The 25,153-nt window shown below is 36.0% G+C and overlaps 1 protein-coding gene across 5 annotated transcripts; it reads left to right on the plus strand.

Moving 5' to 3' along the window:
- The first annotated feature begins 12,279 nt into the window (after positions 1-12,279).
- On the plus strand, positions 12,280-17,954 carry LOC103403136 (GDSL esterase/lipase 5-like). Of its 5 annotated transcripts, none has more exons than XR_011578142.1 (7): positions 12,341-12,919; positions 13,071-13,192; positions 13,866-14,096; positions 14,516-14,771; positions 17,174-17,238; positions 17,396-17,475; positions 17,688-17,954. XR_011578142.1 is itself a non-coding variant. In XM_070817267.1 (7 exons), the coding sequence occupies exons 1-6, from the start codon at positions 12,637-12,639 to the stop codon at positions 17,414-17,416; spliced, it is 978 nt and encodes a 325-aa protein (XP_070673368.1). In that variant the 5' UTR covers positions 12,341-12,636; the 3' UTR covers positions 17,417-17,454; positions 17,688-17,786. The 5 variants fall into 5 exon arrangements, 3 of the variants coding, with proteins under 3 accessions (XP_008340181.2, XP_070673368.1, XP_070673367.1); XM_070817267.1 differs by having other exon boundaries at positions 17,396-17,454; positions 17,688-17,786; XR_011578141.1 differs by having other exon boundaries at positions 17,174-17,475.
- Positions 17,955-25,153: the final 7,199 nt, after the last annotated feature.

Genomic DNA, 25,153 nt, shown 5'->3' on the forward strand with positions numbered 1-25,153 from the left:
TTCACGTGTTCCATGAGACTGCATATCTGCATATCTATCATTTGGTCCTATCGTGTCAGAAACAATGCTCGGAACATTAAATGTGATGATACAATTGGTTGAAATATTTTTTTTTAAGTATCCAACCATTTGTAGTAGAACATTTTTTGTACCGGACTATATTCTCGGCGAAAATTTTCTCCGTGTGGTCCTTCTCAAATCTAAAGATCACCTAACCTAATCAACTATTATTTCAAACCTATCATGCCCTATATTAATGTCGTTTGATCTGATGGATCTAATAGGTAATACTCATTCTTTTGTGGCTGGCTTTTAAGTGACTGAGCAAAACTCACAAGACAAATTTACCTTTGTTTATTGTCCATTTAGGAACATTGATGCCTACTTTCTGGAATTTGAATATTTCTTATGGATGAATAATCTTCAAGAGAAAAATTTTCGTTTGTACACTTCTGCTGTCAGATAAATAATCTTATCGCGAACAATAATGTAAATCAAAATTACACGTTAGGATGTCATTATCTCACAAAGGAACATTATTCAGCTTGAAAATATTCAACTTTTTGTTTGGGCCAATCAAATATTCAACAATTAATCATGCATCTAATACCCTAATTGCCTTTGCCAACACGCAAGGATAATTAGGTCCTCCTCCACTTGTGCTGTAAACCCACATTTGTAATTAGATGCTATGATATTAGGGCATATTTTTACATAAACAACAAAATCATAGTTGATAGTAGCTAGCTAGCTTACTGTTTAGCAATGTGAATTGGGAAATCAAAACCAAGGTCACAATTTTAAACCAGACATACTTTTGACCAACTGGTTAGAGATAATTGGGTCATGCACGTGGGAATTCTCTGTGTAAAATATGTATTTTATATAGGGTTTTTATGCCCAATAGTTTATGATATTAACATAACTCTTCATTTTAATATTTGAGTTTCAAAATTGATCAATTTGATCTCTAAATTTTAGTGCCGCCTATCAATGTAGTCATTCTGTTAGAATTTTGTCAATAATTATGTTTGTACATTGATGTGGCACACTTGCGAGACCCACAAGTCCAAAATAGGACGATTCTTGGCGGAAACCTGGTGCTTGATTCGGCCAATAAGGTGTCCGGCTAACCACGTACTCAACCCCATCTTCGTCCTCAGCGTCCTCCAGTATCACCGCGAAGCCGATGCCCTTTTTTTCAGTTGGAGCTAGCATAACCTTGATGTACTTGAAGCATAAGGGTTGAGAAGCTGATTACTTGTGCAACAAACGAAGAAAGGATTTATATAATTGTTGTGGTGGTGGTGGTGGTAGAGGTGTTCTGACCGGAGGGAAAGAGGGAAAGTGTTGGATTTGGTTTTAATTTGTTTATTTTTTTTTCTTTTTATAATTTTGTTTTTATGGCTTTTAGAAATTTAGATAATATAAAAGAATTAATTATTTTGTATAATTCACGTGGCACCATATTATTAAATTTGTGAAGCTCACATGTGTAGCACATCAACATACTAACATAAAAATTGACAAAATTTTAATGGAATGATCACATTGATGTGGTCCATTAAAAATCAAAACCAAATTAATTGATCTTGAAATATAGAGACTAAAATGAAGAGTTAGGTTAATGTTAGAAACATAATTTTTTTTTAAATTTATTTGCTATGATTTTTTTTTTTTGTGGTCATTTTGGTTTCAGTCCCTAATCAACCTAATTATTAGACTGAAACCTTGTTTCTTTAAATATTTTGATCAAGGTCTTTAGCCTCATTTAAGAGATTTAACTCATGCATTTAATGTCCCACAAATTATGAAATTTAGACAAATCAAATAACATTTTTAAAATATAATAAATACTTAAAAATCAATTTTAGAGTATTATACCTGGAGAGAGCTTGGCTAATCAACATCGCTTGTTGTTGATGGATGTACATATCAAAAGAGAGAGAGAAAAGAACAAGACCTTGAAGTGCCCAAGGACTAGATGATGGAATCTAAAAGGAGAAAAACAAGCCATTTTTAAAGAGAAAGTAATCACCCAATTCATTTGGGATAGAGAGGGGGAAGCTAGCCAAATGTAGGATTCCATGGCTAGTTGTATCCGAAAAGTAGCAAAAGGGGTATTAGGAGAGTTCAAGGGCTTTGCTCCACACCAAAAGGAATCTTGGTGGTGGAAGGAGGAGGTACAAACAAAGGTTAAGGTTAAGAACCAATATTGTAAGGCTTTATACAAGAATAGGACCGATGAAAACGGTGAAAGGTATAGAATATAGAAGAAGGAGGCGAAGAAAGCTGTGAGAGAAGCTAAGCTAGCAGCTTTTGACGATATGTATAAGTGACTATGTTTGTACCATACTTGACCAATCCCGAAACTACCGAGCACCGGCCAACGCTATACTGTCAAGGACCCAGAAGAGTTCCCCTCCGACCAGGAGGCCAATCACTACTCGACACGTGTCAAGATTAGAAGCCAATCAGAGCGCAGCACGTGTCAACATCAAGAACCAATCATAACATGACACATGTCAATGTGACAAAGCTACAAGTTTTTCTATAAATAGGGGTCATTCCCCCACAATATTGCCTAATGCCATTTTGTGTTAAATCATTCACAAGAACTCACTAAATTGAGAGCTTGATCCTTTGTACTTGTGTAAGCCCTTCACTACTAATAAGAACTCCTCTACTCCGTGGACGTAGCCAATCTGGGTGAACCACGTACATCCTGTGTTTGCTTCTCTGTCTCTATTCATTTACGTACTTATCCTCACTAGTGACCGAAGCAACCAAGCGAAGGTCACAAAACCTGACACTTTCTGTTGTACCAAAGTCTTCGCTGATTTTGTGCATCAACAGACTAGATACCAAAGAAAGAGAGTTAGATATCTATAAACTAGATAAAGTAAGGGAAAAGAAGACAAGGGACCTAAACCAAATGAGGTGCATCAAGGATGAGAATGGAAAGGTTCTTGCTACAGAGAACGTGGTCAAGGATAGATGGAAAGGTTATTTTCATAATATTTTCAATGAAGGACATGAAAGGAGTACTTCTTTGGGGGAGTTGAGTAACTTAAAAGAGTGTAAAAACTATTCCTTTTACCGCCGAATTAGGAAGGAAGAAGTGGTTGTAGCATTGAAAAAGATGAAGCATAGAAAAGCAGTGGGCCCAGATGATATATTGATCGAAGTGTGGAAAGTCCTGGGAGAGACGGGTATAACATGGCTCACAGACCTTTTCAATAGGATTTTGTAAACGAAGAAGATGCCAAATGAGTGGCAAAACAGCACTTTTGTGCCTATCTACAAGAATAAGGGCAAAGTCCAAAACTGCATGAACAATAGGGGTATTAGGTTAATGAGTCATACAATGAAACTCTGGGATAAAGTAATTGAGCATAGATTGAGGCAAGAGACATGGGTTTCAGACAACCAATTTGGGTTCATGCCAGGGTGCTCAACCTTGGAGGTAATCTATCTCTTATGAATATCGATGGAAAGATATAAAGATATGAAAAAGGATTTGCACATGGTCTTTATAGATTTGGAAAAAGTGTATGATAGGGTCCCAAGAGACATTATTTAGAGGATTTTAGAGAATAAAAGAGTACAAGTAGCATATATCCAAGATATAAAGGATATATGATGGAGTAAGGACTGCTGTAAGAACTCATGAAGGACAAACCGAAAGATTCCCCATAACTGTAGGGTTGCATCAAGACATATCTTTAAATCCTTACCTTTTTGCTTTGGTAATGGATAAGTTAACGGGACATATTCAAGATGATATTCCTTGGTGTATGCTTTTCGTAGACGATATAGTGTTGATAGATGAAACTCAAGAAGGAGTAAATACGAAGCCTAACCTTTGGAGAGAAGTGTTGGAATCTACAGGTCTTCACCTAAGTTGGTCAAAGACAGAGTATATGGAGTGAAAGTTTAGTGCAAACAGAGGCTCAAATGAGCTAGGGGTGAGGATTGGAGATCAGGAAGTACCAATGCGTAACCGCTTTCGCTACCTAGGATCCATCTTGCAAAAGAACGGAGAGTTGGATGAAGACCTAAACCATAGTATACAAGCTAGATGGATGAAGTGGAATAGTACATCATGCGTGTTGTGTGACCGTCATATGCCAGTGAAGCTCAGGGAAAAATTTATAGGATGGAAATAAAACCGGCACTGGTTTATGGCCCGGAATGTTGGGCGATGAAGCATCAACACGTACATACAATGGGTGTAGTGGAGATGAGAATGCTTCGTTGAATGTGTGAGCACACAAGAAAGGATAAGATTAGGAAAGGATATCCGAGGTAGAGTAGGAGTAGCCGAAATTGAAGGAAAGATGAGAGAAAATTAGTTACGGTGGTTTGGACATGTGAAACGAATGCTCTGATTAGAAGATACGATTACAAGACAGACGTTCAAGGTTGAAGGGGTAGAGGAAGACCTAGGAAGACTTTGGAAGAGACTCTAAAAAAAGACTTAGAGTACTTGGATCTAACGGAAGGCGTGACACATAACCGAGCGCAATGGCGTTCTAGGATGACACACCTCGACCGGAATCAAGGCGTGCTGGCCATCATTTGAAGGTGACGTAACCAAAAGTGCAAGTGATGTCAGAAAATTGTGAATAAATTAAAACCGAAACTAGAATTTAATTAACTAATAACGTGAGTGTGCAGTAGTGGTAACAACCCATAACTACAAATATTCAGAGCATATATAACATAAGGCTAAAGCAATAGAACGAGAGAAGTACTAATTACACAACTAGAGATAAGTTCCTATGTTAAGATGGAGATATGTCAGAATCCACCAGCTATTCCTTGTACGCCACAAAGATAAATCAGTTAACTAGGACTTGGAGGGCCAAAAAATAGAAGGGTGAATGGTGACAAAAATAAAGGTTTATAAAATCCATTTATTTTTCAATCATACTAACGCTCGTTGTAAAACATGTATAGTTTCCAAAATATCATACTACGTATATGAAAATAAGTGCATGCCAAAAGTAAGTCCAGAAGTATGCCACATTAGATATTCTCAATAACAGTATAGATATGATTATGTGCTGTAATCTATACTAACATGTCAGTTAGAGTCACCTAATGTGACCTATACGACTGCACCTATCGCTCATCAGTCTATGCTAACACATGAGTCGGAGTCACCTAATGTGACATGTACGACAGGATTATATGTAATAATAATCGCTTTAGTGCTACGTTCACATGAAGACTAGTGCTATGCACAGGTCACCTATGAATCAGAGTCACCTAATGTGACATGTACGACAAGACTAGCACCTACTTAGATCCAAGGCGAGCGTGCGGTGCGGAAGGTGAACATACACATGAAGGACTAGCCCTGGCCCTGGGCGGGAGCACTAACACCGGGGTGTAGCAATGGTGAGCAATCTATATGCAAAACATGCTATAATGATTCAACCATTTCAATTCACATCATAACTTTACCTGGACTTACCTTAGCGTTATGCATTCACATTATCATTTCAAACCATTCACATCAATTACATACAAGTAATATGCATATGGATATGCCGTGATGCAATATAAAACTCAACCATGTCATAGCATTTAGAAACATGTATAATTCATGGCATAAATGCATAAAACCATTTAAAAGCATTTATGGAAACTATAAAGTATATACGTCATATACGAAAGCAAAATGCCCACTCACTGGTATGTTGTAGGATCGTAGCCCCCTAATCTCGCTTGTCCACGTACGTCCTCAGGGTAGGTTTCCCTTATATGCGAAACAACTATTTATAATTAATTAATAAGGACGCACGCTAAAAACTAGGAATAACTTCTCATAATTTGATCAAACAGAGGCTTTGAATATATGAAATCGATCTACTCAACGTCACGGACCTACACAAATTTTCAAAAATATTTTTGGACACTGGATGCGCCCTCATGCGCCGGCCAAGGCATGGCCACACGCACCAACCACGTGTAGCACGTGCGGTCTGTGTGACTAATGGTGTTAAGAATATTCTGTTTAAACCTCAACAGAAGTTTACAGCGTTACCTAACGCTGTTAGAATATTCTGTCAGGGTTGATGGAATATTCCGTTGTCTTCTCCGACTCGCCAGTGACCGTCATTTGCCGTCGTTTGAACTCGCTAGAAAATGGAAAATTTCATTGATTTCTGGGAAAATTTCAAACCTTTATAGCTTGCTCAATTCTTAACAATTTTTCATGAAATTTATATGGATTTGAAGCTTATGAAGAGTAAAACAACTTATACATTCCAAAAGTCCAAAAGTGGATGGAAAATGATCTGAAAACTGCTTAAAGGTCTTATCCAAAAAGTCAACTCCTTGAACGTGTTTGTTTTGACATCAATGCTCCACCAAAACTAGTCTAGGGACCTTAGGGGAGCTGCGTGGATGCTTCCAAAACCTTTAAAACTTGGTAACTCAGTCGCGATTGTGTTGACACAAAAACCACCGAGTCAGAGCTTCCGAGTTGCTCCGCGTTGACCACTCAAAACTCAACCAACGCATGATCTGAGGGTATGGTTAAGTTCGTGGTGATGAAAGGAGTCCAAATATGTGGTTTTCAGGTTTGATATGTGAAGAGATGGTGGTGGTCTTCTTTGTTGCCGAGAAAAGCGAGGTACAGGTTTGAGAGAAAGAAGGAGATGAGAGAGAGAATTGATGGTTTCTAATTGGGCAGAGAGAGGGAGAGTCTGATTGGGTGCCAGAAAGAGGGATGAAGACTGATCGGTGAAAAACATAAGGCACGGACCAAATTTTACAGAAGTAAAAGGATAGGCTTTTACAGATTTCCTACAGTAAAAGAAAACCAAAAGATCTATCCGGAATATTGTTTCTAACACTAATAAAATTAACATACACTCGTAACAACGAGTACAAATTAATTACGATAGCGAGAATAAAAAATTTAAGAGCGAATAAATACATCCATGTCACTTGCCAACAAGGGCATAAACAGTAATTTACATATTTAGGGAGAGATTACATAGAAAATTAAGGATGGGTTGTCACATAGGATTCATATAGCCGACCCCACTTAGTGGGAAGAAGCTTTGTTGTTGTTGTTGTTGTATTGTTCTTCACAAAAATTATTGCAAAAAAATAATGTACCCACATAATTATTAACATATTTAAAAAAATAACTGTTGATATATTTTAAAACATAAAATAATACATATAATTAGCATGAGTACATTTAGTAAAATTAAAAATGGGTACAATAAATTAAAAAATATGGGTACAAATACAAATAAAAGTTTAAAAAATATGGGCATAAAAAGAATTAATATATGAGTACAAATTAAAACTGAAAAGAAAATTGGTACAAAATTAAAAAAAGAGGTGCAAATTAAAAATGGGTAAAAACTAAAATAAAAATATATGATAAAAAATTTAGACATAAATATAAATATATCAAATGTAACGTTTCAAATGCTAAATGAATGTATTTAGAAATAAAAATATTTTATTGTTGAAAAAATTAATGATGTTTATTAAAATCTAAGGACCTTGATAAAAAAAAAATTGAAAATGAATAAGGTTTTAATAATAGAGTAGGAAAAATAGAGATAGGAACCTAATTTTTTGTTTTTTTTTTGTTTTTATATTTTAACTCAAAGCCAATGTACATGTGTGTGATTTACTACAATACATACCCTAGTTGTCTCACACATACATATATGTATCTATGTGTATCAATAAAATAAATAAAATCAAAGACTTGATTTAATTTGACATATGTACTGCATGACACACTCGGACCAGAGTCGAGGCATGCTGGCCGTCACCCGAAGGTGATGTAACCAAAAGTGTAAGTGATGTGAGAATGTAAATAATTAAAATCGTAACAAGAACTTAATTTAACTAATAAAGTGAGTGTGCAGTAGTGGGTAGAACCCATAGAATACAAGTATTCAGAGCATAGATATCAACAGTACAGTTGAAACTAAATAAGTGTTTAGCACACAACCGGAAACAATTTCTACTTTTAATTGGAGTATGCCAGAATCCCCAGCTATTCCTCGTACACCACGAAGAAATTCAGCTATTTAGGACCTGGAGGGGCGAAAAACAGAAGGGTGAGAGCAATCCTAGGATAGGTGACCCACTGGGAAGTTCTCATCTGAGTTCCCAAAAGCAAAACCGTGAGGGAATGGTAAGCCCAAAGCGGACAATATCGTGCTACAGCGGAGTCGAGATTGGCATGCATAAAATAATCCAGACTTAATCATGGGTACGTTAAATATTCTTGGTTACTTTGCTAGAATATTGATTGACTAGAGCCGTTCGCTGCGGATATGCTGGCGAGGACGTCGGGTTCCCCTTAAGTGGGGTGGATTGTAAGATCCCACATCGACCAACAGAGAGGGGGTGATGTGCCTTATATGTACATGATCCCCCTCCGTATAGCACGAGACCTTTTGGGAACTCATTGGTTTCGGATTCCATCGGAACTTCGTAGTTAAGCGAGTTCGGGCGAGCAATCCTAAGATGGGTGACCCACTGGGAAGTTCTCGTCTGAGTTCCTAGAAACAAACTGTGATGGAATGGTAAGCCCAAAGCGGACAATATCGTGCTACGGCGGAGTCGAGATTGGGATGTGACATAATGTGACCTGTACAATAGGACTGGCATCTACTTGGATCCAAAGCGAGCATGCAGTGCGGGAGGTGAACATACACGTGAAGAACTGGCCCTAGCCCGAGGTGGGAGCACTAACATTGGGAAGTAGCAATGATGAGCGAACTATATGAATATAAGCATGCCATAATGATTCAATAATCCCAATCAACATAACAAGCTTACCTGAACTTACCTGTGTGTTCGTAAGCAGTACAATATTCATAAGAAAGTAAAAATGCATATGAAATGCCATGACAATATAAAACTCAATCACAACAGTATTTTTAAAATTAAGTAAATCGTGGCATAATATGTATAAACCAATTTAAAAGCATTTGTGGAAACTATACAATGTAGAAGAAGTCTATACCTTTTGTAAGTCCAAAAAGTGGACGGAAGTGGTCTAAAAATGGCTTGAAACGTTCGGCCAAAAACTTGACTCCTAAAAGTCGTACATGCCCGCGTCAACTCCACTCCAAATTTAGTCTAGGGACCTCGGGGAGTCGCCTAGAAGCTTCCATAACCTTCAAAACCTTGTAACTTGGTCGGAATCACGTCAGGACAAACTCGACCAAGTCGGAGCTTCCAAGTTACTCCGAGTTGACCACTCAAAACTCAACTATTCGAGGATCGGTTGGTATGGTTAAGTTCGTGAGTTCATGAGTTCAAGAACAACATGATGATGCAGTTTGTTGGTTTTGTTTGTGAGGTTTGAGGGTCGTTCTTTCCAGTTGCAGAGAAAGGTGAGAGTTCTGATTAGGTGACAGAAAATGGGAGTGGGTTTTTTATTGGTGCAAGGCATAGAGCACAGGTCTAATTTTAAAAAAGGAAAATGATAGGATTTGTACAAACGTAATCAGATGAAATCTATCCAAAATAGTGTTTCCAACACTGTAAAATTAATGCACCCATGAATAAAACTACCCGTTTTTAACGCACTTTAATGTAACACAACTTTTTTGTTACAACTCCGATTCGAGCCTAACTCACGCTCACGCATTCGTAACAATGAGTACTATTTAATTACGATAGCAAGAAAAATAAATTAAGAATGAATAAACACATCCACATCACTTTGCCAACAAGGGCATAAACGTCAATTTACACATTCAGGGAGAAATTACATAGAAAATTAGGGACGGGTCGTCACATTGCGGACTTTTAGTTTCTTTCCCTCCCAATTCACATGAAATGGTGGGGCGCTTCGATGGTGATGGAGAACAGATGGGGCGACGGTGATGATGGGCAGACGGATCGATGGTGACAACGAGCAGATGGAGCGAGATCGACAAAAAGCAGAGTTACGATCTCAAAGAGAAGGGGAGGGGTAGCCTATCGACAATTAATATTAGGGTTCAAGAAAATGCATTTTTTTCTCTTTCTAGTTTATCAAAAAGTTGCAATGACTTTAAAATTGAGGGGGAATTTTAAGAAGATAAAAAAAGAAGCGGCTAAATAAAAAAGAACAAGAAAGACCAAGGTACGAAAATGAATTATTCTGCGCTTATTTTTTACAACAAAACTTGTATGGTTTGCCGACTATCAATTTATTTGTCAGTAAAAATATTTTTTGCCTGCAAATTAATTGTCGACACAAATTTAATGACTATAAGCCAACAAAGCAAAAAATTTATCAGGAGAAAACTTTTTTGCCAACAAAAATCAATTTTGTTGGCTTAAAATTAGTGGAGAGAGATGGATTCTCTAGTAGTGATTGCAATCATTCATTCAAATCTTAATGATGACATGCAAGACTCTCATTACAGTACATCTCAAAAAGGTAATAGGGGTTACATTTAACGGAGTAGAATTCTCTCCCATCTTTTTTCTTTCTCCTTCTATTTGAACGGTCACTGTTAAGCCACGTTAACATCTTATATTAATTTTTTTTTTATAAAAAGAGAATCTTATATTAATTTTTTTTTATAAAAAGAGAATGTGAGATGAGGGAATGAAATGAGATGGAAAAAGAAAGGAAGAGAATCCTAATCTACGTTTTAACACTTCGCCTTTGCTAAAGATTGTACAAATTTATGTCATGGTCACTGACCTAATATCGGCTAACTTCTTTGAGAACCATGAAAACCACATATATTTGTTTTCTATAAAAGACATCACATATTTCATTCAAAGTTAAAAATTGGCTACACGTACGGTACAGAGAAAAAAGTTATTCTTCTCAAGTAGATCACAAATTAGAGTAGGGGGTTCACCTAACCAAGTACAATCACCTCAAGAATGGAGGGCAAAACGAGCAAGCCCATGAGCTACAGAGATTGCTTGGTGGTTTATGTGTGAAGCAGAAGCTTCAGCGACCAGTTGCAACATATACTTAGCATCTTCTATGATAGGTCCTATGTGAGACACCTTCATAGAAAGCTCATTGATACGTACTCAATGATACTTAAAATCTTCAACAAGAAATTCCAAACTATTAAGTGATACGTACTAAGAAAAATTGGTGAAAGTTCGGTATAATTATTAGCTCATTCTGCAACTTGAGTTTTTCTTTAGTACTACGAACTATTGGATACTATACTCTCTCTTTTTCTCAATTAAAATTGTAGGTTAAACATAAATGGTAGAAGATAGCCATTTAAAATGGGTCTCAACACTCTTCATTCTTCTCCATTCCGCAGCCCTACCACTACTCAGTTGAGAATTATTTCAGGAAAATGAGAGTCATTTCGTGTGCTTATAAGTAATTGGACTACCCCTCGTATTGCTAATTAGTTTTATAATAGAACTCAACTTTCTTCATAGCATCAGAGCTTAGTTGTCCTATGTGTAAAGTCTAATGGCAACATGTGCTCCACGTCAACCGATTTGTTTTGTTCACATGTTAGACTTGAAAATTCGTCACATGTGAGAGAACATGTTGAGTATGAATCTCACATCTACATTGTCAATTAATTTTATAATAGAATCTCAACTTTATTCAAGAAGAGAGAAGACAAAGAAGAAGAGGAAAGACCGAAAGAAGAGAGAAAGGAGAGATAAAGAGAAAGTGGCATACACTTATTTTTTTTATTGAACCAAGTGGTCCCATTTTTACTTGCAACTGTAGGTTCCGGTTTCTCCTTTTCCTAACTTTCTAGTTTTTATCAACCGTTCAATTCGGAACGAATCAATATAAAGCCTTTCGATCTACGTAACATTAATATTTTTCGCTCTCCACATATCTCTAATTACATGCCCCTAATATAAGTGGAGGTGTAAATTTGATGTACGTTATTAGCTTATTTATGAACAACTTAGAACTTATCTGAAAGTATTTTTAAAATAATTGAAAGTGTTTTTAGAAAAAATAAGTTTTGGGTTACAAAGAAGCATGGTAAGAAACACCACTTATATATTTTTAGGAAACACTTCAAGTATTTTTTTCAAAATTTACTAATATTTTTGTTGAGAGTTTGTTCAAAAAATATTTCACAAAAATTGTTTTCAATTATTTTAGGAAAGTGTTATTGGAGTATAAAATAAAATTTTTGAAGTGCCAATAATGATTCACTTATTTTAAATACATTTTCAAATACGCCCTTAAACTCTCCAGGATTGTAGTAATCTAACATTAGCAAAACCCGTCGCCATGGAACAAAAAGAGCAATTGACTTCTTCAATCTCAATGAAACAAAAAGTACATCTCCACACGTTCGGACCATTGCAACCTTTTATTATTTGGACATTGCTGGCTGAGAATTTTGCATCGCCTCCAAAATATATTTAAAAAAAAAAAATTCTGTTCAAATTTTCAACGCCTAGTATTAGTTCTGAGCCAAGTATTTGTTTTGTCTTTGGACAAAAATATTTTCAAATTCTCAAAATTATTTTGACTTTGGAGAGGTTTTTCTTATTCATCTCTCCCAGATGTATCAATTCTCATGATTTATATATATATACAGTGTCATTTAATTTCAAACTAAATAGAAACAAAGTTTCTGTATTTGTTTGACTATATGTATATAACTATATATATGTACTGGTGATATGTTCAATAACTTTGCAGAAATGGCAAAGCAAAGCTTTATCTCCCTCGTTTTCTTTCTCCATGCAGCACTACTAATCTCAACTTGTTTTGGAAGCAAATCTTGGCTTTCAAAAAGGCAAGTTGCCTTGTTCATCTTTGGAGACTCTTACTTAGATTCTGGCAACAACAACTACATCAACACTACAACTCTCGACCAAGCAAATTTCTTGCCGTACGGAGAAACCTACTTCAAGTTCCCAACGGGAAGATTCTCCGACGGACGTTTGATGTCAGACTTCATTGGTAAGATTTGCAAATCTTCTATGATGTGGTCCTTGTTTGTACATGTCCACTTTTGTTAACTAGCTAGTTAACCTAACGCAAGATCGTTTTGTCTGCTTATACTTAAGCATGATCTAATCTAATTTTGTATATTATCATATGTACTTTGCAGCTGAGTACGCTCACCTGCCATTTGTTCCACCCTTTCTTCAACCGGGATTTCACCAATATTATGGTGGTGCGAATTTCGCATCCGCCGGAGCTGGTGCTCTTGTTGAGACTTTTCATGGCGAGGTAGGTATTGTTTGCATTTGACAAAGTGATATTATGATATGGCCAGCTATTAGTACAATTTGGTATGGATATTGTTAATGTGCTACTTAAGTAGGGTGAGGAAATGAAACATATGTTTAGCTTCTATTACATTGTTGAAAGTAAGAAAATAGAAAATTTTAGGTGTAATGGTTGTATCGCCTTACAAATAGTGTAAGAAGTCAATTAGTAAAATGACACATAATTATTAATTGTTGGTCGGCTACATGCCCATATCATTTAAGTCTGTGTGGACTTAAATTAAAAATGATGTAGAGTGCTCTAGAAACAACGACTACATATCATTTTATTAATAATTTATGATTTTTTATCTAAAAAGGTCCTTGAAATTTGCATAACTCATTACTTTGGTCATTGAAATTTAAAATCAATAGAAGTGGTCCTTAAATTTGTCTTTCATCAATCATTTTGGTCATTCATTGACAAATTATGTTAAATAAGGACCAAATGACAAAAATACCCTCAATTTAATAAACAATAGACCGAAATAATTTGAAAAAAAAATTGTTTATTAATTTATTTTACAGCACGTATGAGATAACCATTGCATTTAGAATTTTTCTAAATACGGAAAAATTTACACTCACAAAGTGCAGCTAAATGTATAGAAGTGTTATACTCCCTCTTATTTCAGGTCATTGATCTTAAGACACAACTGAAGTACTATAAGAAGGTAGAGACCTGGTTCAGACACAAGTTAGGCAATGTTGAAGCCAAAGTGACACTTTCAAGAGCCGTCTACTTGTTCAGCATTGGAACCAACGATTACATAAGCCCTTTCCTAACCAATTCTCCCATGTTAAAGTCCTACCCTCGCTCACAATACGTCGGAATGGTCATCGGCAACTTGACAAGCGTTATCCAAGTATGCATTAAGCACAATACACATAGTCTGAAATGTTATGTTCTGAAAGGACTTGGATTGTCTGCCCTCCCATTTCGGTGCCCTCCCCGTGCCCTCCTGTTTTGTGTGGTCACGGTTAAGCCACGTCAATATTTTATATTATTTTTTTATAAAAATAATAAAACAAAAAGAAATAGTAATATAAAATGTTGACGTGGCTTAACCATGACCACAAAAACAGGAGGGCACGGGGAGGGCACCAAAATTAGAGGGCAGACAATCCAAGTCCTCTGAAATTGCTAGTCAAAACCACACATTTTAAATTCGACCTGACTCTATAACTAATCAATGTGGTTGACTCGTAATATGACAACATAACATATGTTAGGAGAACGCTTTCCATGTTTTTTATATGGTTTGATTGGGTGTAAATTTGGCAGGAAATTTATGCAGGAGGGGGTAGGAAATTTGGGTTCATCAACTTGCTGGACTCGGGTTGTCTTCCGGGGGTCAGAATAATCAAGCCTGAAAATAATGGTAGCTGCTTAAAAGAGGTTTCATCACTTGCCAAATTACATAACCAAGCACTCTCAAAACTTCTCATTCAACTTGGAAACCAGTTGGAGGGTTTCAAATATTCACTCTACGACTCGAACAGCAATCTTAGACAGAGAATCAGACATCCCTCAAAATATGGTACGTACGTAAATGCACAAAAGCAAATTAGTTGTCTTAATTCAGTTGATCAGGTAAACATTATTGCCGAATCGGACCAATTAATAAGTTCAACACAACACGTTGGAAACTTCTTATATGGGGTTACAAATGCACCCTATAACTTGATGAGTACCATTTTCTATTATGTGCATTTTTTTTTTCCTGTTGCTAAAGAGGGCTGAACCAACAGAAGTCTAGGTCTTATGATCGATCCTACAAATGTCTTTAAACAACATTTTCCCTACACTACTAGAGGCGGAATGAAATAATTATCGCTTTAAGACACTGGGATTCGCCTAGTGACGAGGGTGGGCAGGATGATAGGTAAGAGTAAGTTATGGTAAGGATTTTGTTGATGCACAAAACGGGAGGGGTCTTGGAATAACGTAAATCCGACCGTGAATCTGCAAGAAAGTAAATAACACAAGATGTATCGTGGTTCACCCTAATGTTTGGGCTACGTCCACACTGATATTGTATTTCTCTGTTTATGAGAGGATTGTGAGGGAGAGAGCCTCTAAATATGAGAGTGAGGCTTTGAGAGGGTGAGAGGGCTTCCTCTGATTGTGAGGATGAGCCCTTCTCTATGGCCTAAGAATTGGCCTCCCTTAATGAGGAGAGTGAGGAGTCTTTTTATAGAATAAGGGCTCCTCACTTATTATATATTTGTCCCTTCATTTATTACATAATTACATTTGAGTCATTTGAGTATTTATACGAGGTCTAAATACGGAGGCCCTAAGTATGGTATAAACAGATTTAAAACTGCCAATGTAACTAAAATAAATAAATAGTGACAGCCCAAATCTAGACTTGACCTATAAGCACAAAAACATAATCATACTCGTTATCTTTTAGGCAAATTCATTTGCTTATAGATGTGTAATATATTAGAAGTTACAAGTGGATATTGAATGGTGTAATTGTGTGTGATGAAATTAAGGTTTTAAAGAAGGGAAAACAGCATGCTGCGGGACAGGTGAATTTAGAGGAGTGTTTAGCTGTGGAGGGAAAAGAATAGTGAATGAGTTTGAATTGTGTGAAAATCCAAATGACTATGTGTTTTGGGACTCTTTGCATCTCACTGAAAAGGTCTACAAGCAATTTGCTAATGAAATGTGGGGTGGCCAGCCATGGAACTCCAAGGCCACAAAAGGTCTACACAATCTCAAGAGTCTGTTCCAAGACTTGTAAGTCTTTTGCATCAAATGTAACACGCAGCCCAAATTGGACATTAAATTGATTTAAACATGTGTCTTTGAAACTTTAATATTTTAATTCTTTGGTTACTTTTAAATAAATTAGATTCCTCTATGTCATTGTCAGTAAATCATTTTTACCCTAAGAAGTGTCAGTAATTGATTGGCAAATTTACTTACCGAAAATGATAATGTATTGTATGGGTCTCATTTTCATATGAGTTTTATCACAAATGATTCTTGAAATTGATCAACTCCATCCTAAAAAATATAAAATAGGTAAATGTAATCTTTGAATAAGGGTGCCACAAATCAATGTGGTTAATTAAATTGAACTACCATATTAAAATAAGGTTTTCAGACATATTTTAAGTGCCACTTGCCACAATAAGGAAGAAAGTGTGGTATTCTTGCACCTGCCACAAAGTCATGCTTGACATTCTGATGTTAGAGGGTTGGCTAGCTGGCTGGAGATGGCCAGCCCACTGGCCTAATTTGGGGGTTTTGACCTGACCCTTGGTTAGAGACGGTTTTCGTGTCATTCCAAGCTATTTTTAGCTCTATGGCCCTTTGGCCGGGTCAGTTGGAGACGACATTATGATCCTAGAAATAATAACTACATAAACACCACCATTGAATTTTAGGCCAATTGGTTGCCGTACGGCAAGACCTTCTTCAAATACCTAAATGTATGCTTTGTTGGGCTTTCACATGAACTTAAGGCTTAGGATTCGATTTCTTTCTAATTGGATTGGTTGGTTTGACAGATAAAAGCAGAAGGTAGGCATGTTCTCTCCCAAACTCACCTAAGTAGGCTTCAAAAATTGTGGTGTTGGAACTTTAAGTTCCCAAGCAGCCCAAAGTCTTCTACAATTTTGACTCCACATAGACCCTGATAAACTTTCATAACCATTTAGACCACAATTCACTTGGGAAGCCCCGAGCATGTGACTTGGGCTTATTTGAGCATGAATTATAGTTAGCGTCATCGAGCTTGGCGTGACGTATATGCATGGATTAATTTATACAAACGACCCGTTTATTTATCATAGTGTGGCATAATTGTGAATATTTTTATTTCTCGATTATGCACCTTTGCATGTGATTAGGCTTGACTCGTGTATGACGGTTGGGCCTTGAGACTGGATTGGGCTTGCATGTCACATTTTTGGGCCTTAACAGTGATTGTGGTGGTCTTCGGAACTGGTCATCCAAGAATTGGGTTCCTCATCCCAATCATCAACAAGGTATCCTTGGTACTCCTCTTGTCTTTTGGTATAATTTTTGCAACTCTCCTAAACATCATATCTCTGCTTGTCCTCATCGTCTTCTACTTCCCTTTACAACATATCATGCTTTTTCACCTGGTGCTGCTAACAATCCTACCTGGTACTTTGATACAAGAGCCACTCACCACATGACTAATGATGGGGCTACCCTCCAGGATCCATCTCCCTGTATTGGTAACAATTCTGTTCTCATTGGTACGGGGCTTCTCTTTCTATTATTCACACTAACTCTATTCCTTTTATCTTAAGCTTGTTATTTCAAATTAAACAATGTCTTCCATGTTCCTTTTCTCAAGAAAAAACTTTTCTCTGCTTCTTAGTTTACTCAAGATAATTTCGTGGATGTTACTGTTCATCTGACTGGTCAAGTTATTTATGGCTTTTAGATTGGTTCTCTGTTGTTTCAGGGTTGCTGTGAGGGTCACCTCTATCCTGTGTCATCGTCTCATCCATCTGCCTTCTTTGTTATTGCCTCTTCCTTATGGCACTCCCGTCTTGATCATCTGTCCTCCAAAGTTTTATCTAATTGTCTTTAGGTTTTATTTCTATATTAAATAAGGCGTTTTGTAAGCCTTGCGCACTTTCTAAGTTGCACAAAGTACCTTTTGATTCCAATAAAATTATTGCTTCATTTTCGCATTATTTAATTTATTTGGATCTTTGGATCTCTTCTACTCTTTCTCTCTCTCCAATTTCAGCTATTATGTATTATTATCAGTTGACTATAGCCGTTATTCTTGGATTTTCCCTATGCGTGCCAAATCAGAAGTATTCATGCATTTCGAATCAATTTATAATATGGTGACAAGTATGTTTAACTCCTCCATTAAATTTCTTCAAACCAATGATTGTACAGAATACATAAACCATTCATTTAAGACTTTTTTTTCATAAAACTAAAATTGTTCATCGTGTCTTGTATCACCATACCCCCGAACAAAATGGTCTTGATGAATGCAAATACCGTGATATGTCCATAGTCACCTGTCTCCTTCTAAACATTATCTATTCCCAGTCCTACAGTTGGGTTAAAGTAGCTCTCATAGCCACCTTCATTATTAACCTTCTTTTATGCTCGGTCGTTGGTTCGTCTAGTCTATATTTTCAGTCTTCTTGGTCGTCACCTGATTAATCCTTTCTTCATACGTTTAGTTGTGTGTCACTCACACCTAGGAGTTTATACTACTAATAAATTGGAATCTCGTTCCAAAGAATGTTTGTAGGTTACAACTTGCAATTTAAAGGATATTGATGCCATAATCTGGAGACCTATCAGGTTTTCATTTCTCACCATGTCACTTCGACGAAATGACATTTCCAATTGCTCGCCCTATTACCTCTATAACCCAGACCATTTTCATGCATGTCCTCTTGAAGCTCAACCACGTTCTATCTTATCCACTTATTCAGTTTCTGCCTGTTGAAGCCCAGCCCCTATTGCCCAACCTATCCTCTCTTATGCATAGTGCAGCCTATAACCTAGTTGCTAGCTCGCCTTCATCACCTTCCTTCCTAGGCCTAAACCATGCCCAACTTTAAGTTCAGCCTGTTGTTGCTCATGTGCCTCAACTTAATGCGTGTGCTAGTGGGTCAGCTCTTGTACCTCAGCCCAGTGCGCTTGTCAGTGAGTTCCACTTCTAGTGTCCTAGTTACTCCTCTGCAACAAGCCACTCATAGCCCAACAACACTTTTCCACCCAAGTTGTGCCTCATTGAGGCATCCCATGAAGACCCACTTCTATACAAATCATTTTAAACACAAGCAATTCACCAATGAAACTGTACGTTATCCACTTCCATATGCACTCACTTTTTCTAGCTCTGATCCTGTTAAACCTCATGTTTTATCACGTATCTTGTATGATGTACAACGATAACGAAAGACTTTAATGATATACTTAAAAATGGTATGCGATCTCTTAATTCATCTCATCGCTCTCAAAATTTAGTTAGATGCAAATGGGTTTTTTGGATTAAGCGTAATGCAGATAGTTCTGTTTAGCGCTACAAGGCCTGTTTAGTTGCTAAATGTTTTCATCAACAACATGGGTTCAATTATGATAAACCCTTCAATCTAGTTCTTAATCATGTTATTATTCATCTTGATCTTAGTTTAGCAGTCACTCATGAGAGGTCCATTTGCTAGCTGGACATGAATTGAAAGATATGATTGACCGCATAAGCAATGTGCGGACGAGTTAAATTGAGATAGTGCAGAAAACCTAATAGGTCATGAAATTCTGAAGGATAAAAAAGTGGTGTACCATCTTGATTAGATAACTGAGCATGAAAGGCTATAAGGGTATTGGTGGAACCAAATTCGAGCACTTTACCGAACAGAGGTAGGAACTAGTATCAATTGCCCATGATCTTCGGCGTAGGAAGAATGAGGTTAATTAGGGGGTGTTGTTAAATCCGAATAGGATTGCCTACATATCTTCGAGTAGGAGAACCAAACTATTGTGTAGTTCTAAAAGAGAATGGTGTGATGTGAAATACATATGGATTACGAATAGCCTATGGAGAGATGTTGAAGATATGAGTTCTACATGGACATGTCTACGCATAGATGTCAGCGCACATGCATTTGTTAGACGTAGAGAAAATAAGTGTGTCTTGGAGAAGATGAAGAAAGTAATAATATGTCCTGATAAATACCCAGACTAGAGTATTTTAAGAGTCCTTGTAGGGGAAGTAATCCCCATTAAATCAGGAGACTATCTAGGAGGAAATTTAGAATAAGATACCCAATCTCTTTAGGATAAAGATTATGTTGCCTAACCACCAAGATATCCTAATTTGACTTGAATTAGGGTTTCTTTACTTAAAAGGGCCTAAGCCTAGCCTACAAACAAGGGTCACTGGACTACGCTCCATGGACCATGGGTATTCTAGTCTTTCTTGCCACCCAAAGTGCTACATGTCATGGGCTTAGAAAAACATGGTCCCGTAATTTTGCTCAACTAGGCTTTTAAGAGTGAGCACCGCTTCAAAGATAGATAGTTACCAACAGAGCATGAGTGAATCATCTCAGAATAACTTCTCTGGAATGACCCTTGAAAAAGCTTGCCTGATTCTAAGTTAGCCAAGTTCGGCTAGTCCTACGTGTTTGTCTCTCAAAGATTTTGATCTTTCAAAGTTTTGGACAATATCACAGACCCCTGGTTGGAGTTCAAGATGCATAGCTAAAAGCTGGATGTGAGGCAAAATGAACATATACATTCCTGGACTGACTTAGATGCCTTAGGATGCTAAGTTTTTTTTTTTACTTAAGTCATTAGATCTGTTAGAGTAAAGCACTTAGAACTTTTCATATTTTCCTTCCTAATCACGGAATATAGTTTAATTTGTCAATCTTTCCCACAGATCTAAAAATTCCTACCTAAGCGCTAAGCATGTGGCCACGCCCCGATTAGTCCTTAGGCATTTGAAAATTAAGAAAGTGCTCATAGACCCGCTTAGGCATCCACCTACCCTCCTAGGCGCCCTTCTAGCCCGTCTTGTAAGAATCTTATTTGAACTTAACAAGTTGTGATAAAGGAGAGGTTACATGTTGATAATATGATTCTATAAAGTTTGAATACGTGAAAAAGTTAACATCCTATTTTTGTGGAAGCACATTCAAAATGCTTTGAAATAACTACTTAAGATATTTTACCACTAATCCACTACTCCATATAAACAGGGATTTGGTGCAACAAGACAATAACCATACTTCCACGATAGATGGAAGTTGGCTACCATTGCCACTATAAATGTAGGAATTCCTTGCTCACTAAAGAAATGTTCTAAGAAAATAGTTATATCACCATAAGAACATAAAGGCTTCAAGTGAGTATAAGACTTTTCTTGGACGATTACTTGCAGACTAAGGTTCATCTCGTTCATCTAACTCAATGTCATCTTCAGGTATTCTCAAAAGCTTGACCTAATTGTATAACATTAACCTTGAACATACATACACACACACACACACACATACAATGATGCAATGGTATGTGGTTTACACCACACACACACACACACACATATATATATATTGATCTTGTTCTAAATAGCATGTAATTCTTGTACAAAGCTAACCTTTATTTTTAGTTCTACCACACCTAAACTCACCTAGGCCACGACTCTTACTTAGACAAAGAATTGATAACTTTCATTTTGCATTTTAATTTCAATAAAATGTAAAAGACTTGTTGAATACTTGGATGAACCCTCATTATGTGCTTGTTTCCCATGTTATCAATAGATTCTAATACTTTATAATTTATATGTCATTTTATTTAGAATTTATGTATCGCAATATAATGATGTGTGTTTTTTTAAGTAGAAATAGGTACTTATTTATAATATATAATGAATTTTCTTAAATCTTCCTAATCCGCCTAGACCCTTGCCTAGGCCAAGTAAGCTTGTTGGCCTTTAAAGCAATTTGATGTGAACAATGCTTTCTTGCATGGTATTTACTTGTCTCAGCAGAAATATGTGCTAGACCTTCTATCTGAAACTAGGATGTTGGCATGTAAACTAATAGAAACCCCCATCGTGTTGAATAATCATCTAGCAGTCTACCAAGATCAAATGCCTACTAATAAAGAGAGGTACCAGACATTAATAGGAAGGTTGATTTATTTGTCACTTACACAATTGAATATGGCCTATGTCATTAACATTGTAAGCCATTTTATGCACTCTCCTAGTGAGGATCAAATGGCCGCTATAATGCGAATATTGAGTTATTTGAAAGGTGCATCGGGACAAGGGATGATTTTTAGGAAGCATAGACATATGGAGATAAAGGGATATATTGATGCTGATTAGGCTAGTAATATTACTAGGCCTGGTAAACGGGTCGTGTCAGTCGTGTTCGTGTCGTTTTCATGTAACACCTGTTATCTTAACGGGTCATGTCGTGTCACACCTGTTATCTTAACAGGTCCTTAACAGGTCGGGTCACTTTACCCAACGGGTAAAGTGACCCGACTCGTTATGACCCATTAAGAAAAATATTTTTTTTCCTTAAATTTGCACATACCACACATTGTCACATAAATATTACTTCAAAACATTAAAACACATTTGTCGCTTATGTACTCGAAAATAAGAGCCTCATAAAAAATATATCCATACACTACTAATCTTTTACAAATATTAAATGTGCAAGGATATGCAAAATGAAAGCGTTTTTGTTTTCAAGGTTGTGAAGCATTTCTCAAAAGTTTAAACCTTGCCAATGGAACTCAAAGCTTAATGAAAGTGACCCACTAGTGTGTTTATTCGTACTTTCATTAAGTATAACATAAAATTTTGTGGTATCCACTAGTGTAAATATTTTAAATTGAAGATCGAATTCAATCATTGTATTCATATAGGGTCAAGGAGTGTAGTTGTAAAAAATCATCAAAATCAGAGTTAAAATAACCGTTAAATTGTGATTTTTCGTTTATAACCGTCGAAAAGTTTTGTCCCGTTACTTAATCTTTAAATGTTTGTTTTTTGCAATTTTTGGCGTATGCAATCTCGAAGCATATACAAACAAGTATGATGGTTAGATCGTTGAAACTAGTTTCGTAGAATGCATATCCCATCAAAACAATAGATTCACTAACACTTAAAAGTTTATTCTTACTTTCATTAAGTATAACATAAGATTTTGTGGTATCCACTAGTGTAAATATTTTAAATTGAAGATCGAATTCATTCATTGTATTCATATAGGGTCAAGGAGTGTAGCTGTAAAAAATCATCAAAATCGGAGTTAAAATAACCGTTAAATCATGATTTTTCGTTTATAACCGTCTAAAAGTTTTGTCTCGTTACTTTATCTCTGAATGTTTGTTTTTTGCAATTTTTGGCATATGCAATCTCGAAGTATATACAAACATATATGACGGTTGGATCGTTGAAACTAGTTTCGTAGAATGCGTATTCCATCAAAACAATAGATTCACTAACACTTAAGAGTTTATTCATACTTTCATCATGTATAACATAAGATTTTGTGGTATCCACTAGTGTAAATATTTTAAATTGAAGATCGAATTCATTCATTGTATTTATATAGGGTCAAGGAGTTTAGCTGTAAAAAAATCATCAAAATCGGAGTTAAAATAACCGTTAAATCGTGATTTTTCGTTTATAACCATCGAAAAGTTTTGTCCCGTTACTTGATCTCTGAATGTTTGTTTTTTGTAATTTTTGGCGTATGCGATCTCAAAGCATATACAAACAAGTTTGACGGTTGGATCGTTGAAACTAGTTTCGCAAAATGCGTATCTCATCAAAACAATAGATTCACTAACACTTACGAGTTTATTCATATTTTCATTAAGTATAACATAAGATTTTGTGGTATCCACTAGTGTAAATATTTTAAATTGAAGATCGAATTCATTCATTGTATTCATATAGGGTCAAGGAGTGTAGCTGTAAAAAATTATCAAAATTGGAGTTAAAATAACCGTTAAATTGTGATTTTTCATTTATAACCGTCAAAAAGTTTTGTCTCATTACTTGATCTCTGAATGTTTGTTTTTTGCAATTTTTGGCGTATGTGATCTCGAAGTATATACAAACATGTTTGACGGTTGGATCATTGAAAATAGTTTCGTAGAATGCGTATCCTATCAAAATAATAGATTCACTAACACTTAAAAGTTTATTCATACTTTCATCAAGTATAACATAAGATTTTGTGGTATCCATTAGTGTAAATATTTTAAATTGAAGATCGAATTCATTCATTGTATTCATATATGGTCAAGGAGTGTAGCTGTAAAAAATCATCAAAATCGGAGTTAAAATAACAGTTAAATCGTGATTTTTCGTTTATAACCGTCGGAAAGTTTTGCCTCGTTACTTGATCTGTGAATGTTTTTTTTTTTGTAATTTTTTGCTGATGCGATCTTGAAGCATATACAAACAAGTTTGACGGTTGGATCATTGAAATTAGTTTCGTATAATTCGTATCCCATGAAGTTCAATGGTGTGTGTGTGTATATATATATTTATTTATTTATTAAGTAGATTTAAATCTATTTATTTTGTATGTATAATTATTATAGTTTTTAGGGGTATAAAATTTAATATATATATATATATATACATATATATATATATATATATATATATATATATATATAACTATTATAGTTAATATTTTGGGCATATAATTATTATAGTATATATAATTATTATAATTATTATAGTTTTAGGGGTATAAAATTGTTAAATTAATATATATAATTATTATAGTATTTTTTTTAGGGTTATAAAATTATTAAATTAATATTCTGCTTATCGTGTATCGTGTTACCCACGTGTATACCCAAACCAACCCGTTATCTTAACAGGTGCTTATCGGGTTACCCGATAACGACCCGTTTCGTTATCGTGTCAACCCGAACACCTGTTAATTTCGTGTCGTGTCGTGTCGGATTATCGGATCGTGTCAGAAATTGCCAGGCCTAAATATTACTGACCGATGTTGTACCTTAGGCTACCTTACATTTGTGGCTGAAAATCTCATAACTTGGAGAAACAAGAAACAAAATGTAGTAGCCAAGTCTACAGCCAAGGCGGAATACTGAGGTATGACACATGAGATTTGTGACAGAGATATGATTCTTGTTACAAATATAAGATTTAAGACTAAGGAAGCTATGTTGTTATACTGCAATAAACACATAGCGAGAGAGATAACTAATAATCCAGTTCAGCATAATCGCACAAAGCATGTGGAAGTGGATAGACATTTCATCGAAGAGTTAGACGTCAAATTGGTGGACATTTAATATGTGAGATCTGAAGATCAATTAGCAGATGTATTAACTTATGCAATGTCAGCAAGGGTATTTCAAGACTCACTTGACAAG

Source organism: Malus domestica, chromosome 17, assembly GCF_042453785.1.
Source record: "Malus domestica chromosome 17, GDT2T_hap1".
Taxonomy (NCBI): Eukaryota; Viridiplantae; Streptophyta; class Magnoliopsida; order Rosales; family Rosaceae; genus Malus; species Malus domestica.

Bases quoted from the DNA above. Each gene is read 5' to 3' on its own strand.
- LOC103403136 (XM_008341959.4), top strand. From the start codon at position 12,637: ATGTTCAATAACTTTGCAGAAATGGCAAAGCAAAGCTTTATCTCCCTC. The intron at 12,920-13,070 runs GTAAGATTTGCA...TGTACTTTGCAG, and splicing joins TTTGATGTCAGACTTCATTG to CTGAGTACGCTCACCTGCCA. The intron at 14,772-15,735 runs GTACGTACGTAA...GATGAAATTAAG, and splicing joins CAGACATCCCTCAAAATATG to GTTTTAAAGAAGGGAAAACA.